The 8,714-nt window shown below is 51.7% G+C and overlaps 1 protein-coding gene and 1 pseudogene across 1 annotated transcript; one reads left to right on the forward strand and one right to left on the reverse strand.

The window, feature by feature from the left end:
* Nucleotides 1–655: 655 nt before the first annotated feature.
* LOC118991333 (pre-mRNA-splicing factor ISY1 homolog) lies at nt 656–2,756 on the reverse strand (annotated as a pseudogene).
* A 110-nt stretch (nt 2,757–2,866) lies between these two features.
* LOC118991351 (RNA-binding protein 8A-like) lies at nt 2,867–3,642 on the forward strand. The gene has a single exon (XM_037052611.1). It carries the CDS (start codon nt 2,870–2,872, stop codon nt 3,455–3,457), a length of 588 nt encoding a protein of 195 aa, XP_036908506.1. The 5' UTR covers nt 2,867–2,869; the 3' UTR covers nt 3,458–3,642.
* The last annotated feature ends 5,072 nt before the right edge of the window (nt 3,643–8,714 follow it).

Raw genomic sequence — 8,714 nt, forward strand, 5'->3', positions numbered from 1 at the left:
CTCTGGCTGGCTATTGCCACGTGGGACGTGAGCTCAGGGTTGACACATTCCATTTTTTAAAAAGATTATGTATTTATCTTTAGAGGGGAAGGGAAGGAGAGAAGGAGAGAAGTATCAATGTATGGTTGCCTCTCATGAGTGCCCCCTGCTGGGAACTGGCCTGCAACCCAGGAATGTGCCCTGACTGGGAATCGAACCGCAATCGTGCGGCTCGCAGGCCCGCGCTCAATCCACTGAGCTACGCCAGCCAGGGCTGGGGTTAACACATTTCATTTCTTAGGAGGAGTTGCCAATAATGTCTTTTTAGGAAAAACGATATTTTTTAATGGTAGCCAGTAACGGGATCACCCTTCCCCCCACATGACAGTAGAAAGCTATATAAAACACGGGCAGCCAGCTAGCAGCCTGGTTTACACACTCAAGATAAAAAGAAGTGGGCTCATGCGGTAGCACAATATTTGTACCAAGGCGACAGCTGAGATGTTAGCAGGCAGGAAGCCTGCCAGGGAGGGATGGGGCAAGCTCCTGGCGTCAGATCGGCAGAGGAGGTAAGAAAAGGTAAGAGGAGCAGCAGGAAACTTCACAGCCCTGCCGGTCTGCAGCCCCAGGACAGCAGAGCCCTGTGCGTTACCGCGAGGGCTGGGTGGGCTGAAGACCTCCCAACCGGTTCCCAAGGAGAGCCCTGACTCAGCCCGAGGATCCCATGAGCCTTTTGGCCTCTTCTCTCTGGGCCTGCAGCGTCTCATTTGCATACTTCAGTTCTGTCTTCTTCCTCTGTGCAAGCGCCTCCTTGATCTCCCGCTGCGATGGCGCAGGGACGGGAGCCAGGAGCTTCCCCGGCCTGTCTTCCCCTCCCTTCTCCGGGCTGCCTTCTTCATCAGACTCCTCCTCGGTGACAACTCCTTTTGAAAAGTGAAATGCGTCAACCCTGAGCTCACATCCCATGGGGCAATAGCCAGCCAAGTGTCCCTTTGGGGCCTGGCACAGTGCTCTGTGGCCCACTCAGTTACTTCTGTTTTATGACTGGTTGATTCTGTGCTATAAATGTCGACCCCCTTCCCTCCTCTTCTTCCTCCTCTTGCCGGCCCAGCTTGTCTGCTTTCCAACTTTCCACTAATTCGGCCCCGAGTTTCTTTTCATATTCCTGTTCCAAAGGCACAATAATGCCACCTTCTTCATCTAGGTGACCATAGTATTCAAGACCGATTGCCTTCATGAGCTCAGCCCATGTTTTTCTTGGAGGAAGAGGAGGTTCTTTTACAAATAACTCCCTAAGACCGGGCAAATTTGTCGCTGCTCCCAAGTACAGGGTCCGGCACAAATAACACTCCCTTTTTTAATTACAAGATCTTTTATTACAAAATGATAAGCATGTAATTCTGTAACATAACTACCACCCTCAAGCACTCCCCATGACATTTTAGATGAAATGTTCAAATTAAAACTCTAAGTTATTGCACCCATGTTATTACCCAACCAACCATGTTGGGAACAAGAAAAATAGTCTCAGCCCCAAGGAGCCTGCGTCCCTAGCAAACATCCTGTAAATTGATTGCAATCTGTTTAGTTTCAAAGTTTTCCTCTCAGTTGAGTTAGACCCCATCCTGTTCCCTCGAGCAGGCTCTGTAAGCCAATAGCTAACTGCCACATCTGCTTCTGTGCAACGCTTGCTTTAAGCTCTGGCTGCGACTCTCGTTTGCAGCCCTTGCGGGCACTGTGTCTCTGGACACTTTGAGAGTTCGCCCCTGTGCAGGTTAAACTTGGCCAATAAAGTAACATCTTTGGAACTCTGAAAGTCTCCGACATTTGTTCTCGAGGTTGGTGGATGCAACAAACCACACTCATGCAGGCCTTACTTCTGCCGGACCCTGTACTTGGAAACTTGATTTCCTGGGACTTCCTTTCCGTGGTGATCCCTCATTGTAGAGGCAACTTGTACATAATCAGGCCCAGACCTCCCAGTTTCCTTTCTCTATCAACATTAATTTCTCTATCTCATTAATTTCATCCTTCAGGTGGAGAATTCGGAATTCACCTAAGCCAGCAGCATTCTGAATCTGAGCCCCCCCCCCCCCCGCCCCCTTTTTAAAGTGATCTCTCCAATTATCTGTCATCTCCACTTCTCAGCTTTGGGCAGCTCCCTACCTTCGGAGGCAAGGAAGTGTCTCCATTTCTTCACTTTTCCACCCCTCCATTTGAGCTTGGTGAAATTTTGCTAAGGCTGTCGCTGCCTTTCAGCATCTCCAGCTATCCTGCAAGTGAGGGCGCCGCCCTCGCCCTGGGGCCTTGGCCAGGAAACTTTTTGGCCTCAGGGGAGGCCAACCCAGATGGGGACTGAAGAGTCTGTGCTACAGGGGATCTGATTGGATCACTGGGAGAAAGTAGGAGGGGCCGTTGGAGGAGTCTGCTGGGAGACCCTGGAAAGCAGTCTAGGATGGGATTGGCTGAGAAGCTGAATGCCAAAGGAGATCACAAGAGGGCTGACCCTTTGGTTTAAGAGCTCTTCCCGCTCCCGCTCCCGGCTGGCTCACTCTAAGGCTCTTCCTCCACCCGGGTGGCTGGGTGATGCTGTGGCCAGGTGACCTCGCTGCTTCAAGATCCTGCTGCAGCTGCCTGCGCTCTCCAACTGACCACAGGTATTTTGCATGGGAAGGAACTCTGGGCACAGCCGGGGTCGGGCCCGCCTGGCAGAGGGTGGCAGGGTTATCCTTAAGGGAGTCCTGGAGGGCACAGGCTCTGAGGCAGAAGCCTGCCATTTCCCCGGAATTGTACAGCTTTTGTGTTACGTTGTTTTTCTTTTGTAAACTAAGGCGGTGTTGCTGAGCCGCTCCCCCCTCCCCCATCCCCCAAAACTGAAGAAGAAGGCAAGATGGCGGATGTGCTGGATCTTCATGAGGCTGGGGGCGACGATTTCGCCGTGGATGAGGATGGGGACGAGAGGATCCACAGGCTGAAAGAAAAAAAGAGGCGGAAGGGTCGCGGCTTTGGCTCCAAAGAGGGGCCCCGAGCTCGGCTGCATGAGGGTTATGACAGCGTGGAGCAGGACGGAGATGAACCCGGCCCTCAGCGCTCTGTTGAGGGCTGGATTCTCTTTGTCACTGGAGTCCACGAAGAAGCCACGGAAGAGGACATCCGTGGCAAATTCGCGGACTATGGGGAAATAAAAAACATCCACCTCAACCTGGACAGGTGTACAGGATACCTGAAGGGGTATACTCTGCTGGAGTATGAAACCTACAGGGAGGCCCAGGCTGCGATGGAGGGGCTCAACGGCCGGGATTTGATGGGGCAGCCGATCAGCGTGGACTGGTGTTTTGTTCGGGGTCCGCCCAAGGGCAAGAGGAGAGGTGGCCGAAGACGCAGCAGGAGTCCATACGGGAGGCGCACTCACCAGCCCTCTGTCGTCCAGGTGTCCTCTCCGGAGAGTCCATTGGAGCGTGCAACCTTGGAGAAATAGGGCTGGGGTGGAACTCACTGTTTATAATTAATCTCTTACCCTATTGATTAGTGGGGGTGGGGGGGTTGAGTTATGAATAAGTGTCTCATTGTTTTCTAAAAAGAAAAACAACAAAAAGGGAAAAGCTAGAACTCTTCCTGGTATTAGAGTTTAGCCTTAATTGATAGGCTTAAGTGATTAAAGCTGAGACTTTCATAGGCTTTAGTAACAGCTATTGATTAAAGACTTTTTTCCTTTTGAATAAAGATTCTTCTCCCTTTATCACCAAACCCTTGCCTCTGGAATTTTGCCTAGAGCAGGGGTGTCAAACTGATTTAAACCAGGGGCCACATCAACCCTGAAGTTGCCCTTCAAAGGGCCGAAGGTAGAGCTCCCTGTCCCTAGTTAAGGAGTAGTTACATTTACACAGTCCTAAAAAAACATTTGGTCCTCGGAGGGGAACTGTGAGTCTGATGTGGCCCCGGTGGAAGTGAGGTTGGCGCCCCTGGTCTAGAGGGTGGTGGTGGTGGGCAGTGGGACCCCAACTTATTCTTTGGTACCAGCAATGGCACTTCAGAGGGGACCCTAGCTGCCTGTGGCTGGTCGACCCCAGGAGTGGGACTCTGGGTTCCCCAGTGTCCGGGAGATCCTCTGCATGCCCACACGAGGTGCCAGCCACCGAAACGTGCCTAGCCGGTGGGAGGCAATGAGGTCCAGGTGAGGACTGCTTTGGGAGGGTCACTGTGTGGGAACCCGGTTTGTGAGAATGGCTAGCAGCACATGCTAATGCGAAATCGTGGATACCGGTTTGTTTATCCATTCTCAGATTTTAAAAAAAAATTTTTTCTGATGACAGCTTTTGGCCTGTCCGTCAGAGCCAATAAGCGTAGTTCTGGGCTGGCTCCTAGAGGGAGCCCCCTGGGTAGGATTTGGGAGGACTGGAACATTTACTGCTATTACCCAATGACCAAGGGGGTGTTGATTAAGTATTGTCACACTGTGTGGCCCCCCGTATGTTTTGGATTGTGAGGACAGGTGGCCCGTGTGGCTCCTTAAGTGATTGTGCCATCGATTGAAGCAGTATCGCCAACAGGGCAGATGGGGTGGAATCTGTTACGGCGATACATTCATGCCCTGGTGTAACAGGCTTTCACCAGGGACAGAGGATCATCTGATGAGGGAGAAGGCTTCAAAATCCCTTCCTGACAGTGAGACACAGGAAGAAAGAATGAGGAGATAAACCTCATCGACATTCTGAACTCAGGCGACCCAAGGTTGGTGGTAGGAGGAGCTTCCTCGCCACCACCCCTTCCCCCTAAAGTAGAGACCACACCACGGAGCCATGGGCTGCACCCCTGTATGATGAGGGATGGGTCTCCCTCTCAAGGACCTTGCAGGGCACCCAATTGGGCCAGGAGCGTCCCTATCCAGAGCAAGGCAGTATCCTGCAGGTGGGGTGAATTAGCAAGGCCAGCCTGCTGGCTGCCATTGGGCCCAGACTCCGTTCTGCACTTCAGACTTCCTGAGTGGGAAGAATTCCAACCCCTAGTACAAGGGGGATCCTCAGAGAATGGCACCTCCATTTTTGCCACTTACCATCTAAACTGAGCAGATGTCCAGACTCCTAAACACCCTGGTAACCCAGGGGAGAGAGGGCTGGTTAGAAACAGGGCTAACGAAGAGGCCCAGCGTCTCCACCAAGAGAATTGTGATGGGACCCCCAAACCAGCAGAGGCAAATCCCTTGCCAGAGCCCAACTGGAACCCAAGTGGTGGGGGCAAGCCCTCCGGGAACATGACAGGAAGTATATACTGGAAGGGCTTAGGAAGAGGGTGCCCAAGCGAAAGGGCCTGAATCCGATACTTGCTGTTCAGCCACGACCAGGCGAGGACCCTTCAGACTTTTTAGAGACAGAGACGGCAAGCCTGTAGAAAGCACTCCGATGCTGAGCCGCAGGCTCCAGAGAACGTGCGAGTGGTGAACACGACTTCACAGGGCAAAGTGCTCTGAACATCGGAAGCAAACCCCAGCAGTGAGATGCAGCGCGAGGAATGAATCCCCCCCAGCTGGTAGACCCAGCCTTTAAGGTTTACAACGCCTGGGAAGCAAGGACGGTAAAGCAGGCCACGGTGTTCTTAGAAACAGAGTTGAGGCCGGAAGAGGAAGCAGGACCCTAAAGGAGAAGGAGAGGCCCAGTAGGTGCCAATCAAAGTGCCCATTACAAGGAGGAGGGCCAATGGAGAGAGGAAGTGCCCCAACGAGAAAGGGAAAATAACACCCATGTAATCACCATTTCAGTCAGGATGAAAACATTTCTCCCGTGTTCCTCTGTAGTCAAGCAGATCTCCTACCTCAGCTGTAGGTAACTTGGCCACCACTGATGTGCTTTCTACCACTACGGATAAGGTTTGAATTTCCTCGAGTTCCGTGTAAATAGAACCAGTTGGCTTATTTGGTCAGTAAAATATCTGTTGAGATTTACTCATGTCATGGTATCAGTTGTATGACCGTGAGACAAAGCCAGTAACCCCACAAGTGTGCGTGCTGCAGGTTCGCCTGCCTATTTTATGAGCTCCGGCACCCGTTCCAGCCAGGACACCGGGTTTTACTAAAGACCTGGAGGACTCCAGGCCCTGAACAGCAGCTGGCTGAACAATGGACTGGTCCCTCGGGTGACCTGGTAATGAGGCATTCTTCCCTAAACGGATGGGAACCCAGCCCCGGATCCACCACCAGCGGGTAGAATGGGCACCACCTGAGGAGGACACAGACCCTGCTGCTGTGGTTGACGCTGAAAGGGAAGGCTGGACCTGCACTCTGGGGGGAAGAGTTCAAATTCCTTCTGGCAGAGAACAGTGATCCCCAACACAGGGTGACGGTATTTCTTTTGCTTTATTCACTTTAAACCTGGAGAAAAGGAAATCTCACGTTGGGGGATGATTGATCTTTGCTTGCTCGGTTTCTTTGCTTGGTTTCTGATCTTATGGGAATGTGGTTTGAACTTGACTGCTCTGGGTACATCGGGAATCCTCTGTCTGCTGTTTGGCCATTGGGACCTAGGCGAGGCCAACCGTGAAGCTGACTGGAGAGAATGGCTTTGCCACTGGGACCCAGGAAGGGCCATTAGGTGCCCCTGGAATCCAGTTTGGAGCAAGAGAGCAGAATTCTTCCCTTCTCTCTGCCTTGAGACTGTGTGGTTAAGACACCATGTCTGGTCAGGAGACCAGTGCACGCACTGGTAGGCGAGAGTGCGCCTGTACCAGTGAGGCGTTGGGCCATTTGGGACTTAGGTTGCCTGTGTGACTGGGTACAAGGATGGGTGGGAGATGAGGCAGGATTCTAAGGCTAGTTCCAGTCCCCCTTCTTCTTTTGGAACTCTATCTTTCATTTGGATTTTGCTTTGTTTCTGTTCTGGAAAAAAAATCAAGGTTCCCAGGGAGAGTTAAACAGGTCACATTGTTCCCCAGGAGAGGAAACAATGAATGGTATAAGGCATAGAAGCACAATCTTGGTGGATATTGGAAGGCTAAGGGTTTCCCTTCAAGCTTTGTATTTTTTCCCTACTTGAGCCCTCCAGAATTTGCCATTCTGAAGATGGCATAAAGTTTCTGATGGCGGTTTTGTGAAGGCTTTGATTGGAATGTCATGCCTGAAGCGGGCAGGACTGGGCTCTGCTTGTCACCAGAAAGCCTTGTGAGGAACTGAGATTGACTTTCAAAGCTAACCAAAGGGCACTGGAGAACGAGCCGGGCGCCTTGTCTGGTTGCACGCGTGGTTCGTGGCAGTCTTTCTAGGGAAGGGACGAAGGTTGCTTTTCTGAACGATGGCGCAAAGGAACCTTAAAATGCGACCGAAACCTCAGGGGCTTGCAGAAGATGGGTACTGAGGGAAAAGCCAGAGGGCAGGAGGGTGGCTTGGCCTGTGTGCCCTGAAGGGCAGACTAGAGCTCAGTCTGTAAGTTCCTTGTGTGAATTCCAGCGAAGCAGACTTAAGAGTCATTCGCCATCTGTTGTGAACAATTGTTGCTCTTGTCGTGTTTATTCAAAGGAACTGGCAAAATTAAAACTGGACTTAATGCAGTCCCTCTGAGGACAGTGAGGGTGATTCTAGGAAAAATCACAATGCCCCGTCTAGTGCTGGACATTGGTCTAGTGCAGCGAATGGGCTTCAAAATTTAGTTCCCACTTGTAAGTTAAACTGGGTTTGTGACACAGGTGTTCAATTTATGAGCAAGAAGGATTTGTCAGATGGTTGCTGTATCTTGCAGCTAAATGTCTTCTCAAAAGGTAGTCTCGTGGGCCCTGAGACTGGTTTGTGCTGCTGTGTGAATGAACCGGTGCTTCCCCACTTCTGTTTTCCTAGGGCACGTGCCTAGGACCTCATTACCTGGGTGGCTGTTTATACAATACAGGCCTCCCTCGAGCCCATATGCACTGCCACCTCCCGGGCCCGAATGGTTTGGCTGGACTAAGTGGTTGAGTTGGTGAAGCATGGGCGGCCTGTTGGCTTCACATTAAAACTGGTTTCCTTTTCTGTCCTGGTGGTTTGGACAAAAGTTTGCCCAGGGGTGTTACATGGAGGGAATTCTGCAATATTTCCCCTCAATCTGAGTTAAGTATAATGGGGAAGCGGGCTTTGGGCCGATGTGACATGCTTTGCACGCCCTTTCTCCAAGAAAGCCACGTTTTCTTATTCAGAGGCATTGTAGAATTAGTCCCTGACTTTGCTATTTAGTTGTTATAGTTTCGATTGTGCCTTCTAACTCTCTTGCCAAATCTGTCACCTCCAGAACACAACAAGGGCGCCATCTCCTCCAGCATCGACCACGGGGCTTTCCAGGCATATCCAACTGACCTGGACTTTGCAAGATCCTTCTCTCTCCTGTGCAGGCTCCCTCCACTCCACACCCCCTTTCTCGTATGAATCTCTGGGCCAGAGGACAGGTAGGACTACGCCCATGGCCAGCGGGAAGTAGAATGAGACCTTCACCCATTTGCCTTTGTAAAAATACAAAGGTCCAGAAGTGTTAAGTGGGGGAAGTGGTACCGGGAGGCCTGATTAAGACCACGGGGGAGAGGTAGGAGGGGCTATGGGAGGAGTTTGCTGGGGCGAGATGCAAAGCAGTCTAGGACGGGATTGGCTGAGAAGCTGATTGCCTCCAGAGCCAATGGAAATGAAAAGAGGGCCTGCTCTGTCTCTTGGGCTCCCTCTCAGGCTCTTCCTCAAGGGTGGCTGGGTGATGGGGCTGGGTGATGGGGCTGCAGATGCCTGCAATTCC

This window comes from Sturnira hondurensis, unplaced genomic scaffold (genome assembly GCF_014824575.4).
Source record: "Sturnira hondurensis isolate 20B ecotype Veracruz unplaced genomic scaffold, ASM1482457v3 Scaffold0007406, whole genome shotgun sequence".
In the NCBI taxonomy this organism is placed as follows: Eukaryota; Metazoa; Chordata; class Mammalia; order Chiroptera; family Phyllostomidae; genus Sturnira; species Sturnira hondurensis.

Bases quoted from the DNA above. Each gene is read 5' to 3' on its own strand.
- LOC118991351 (XM_037052611.1), top strand. From the start codon at position 2,870: ATGGCGGATGTGCTGGATCTTCATGAGGCTGGGGGCGACGATTTCGCC.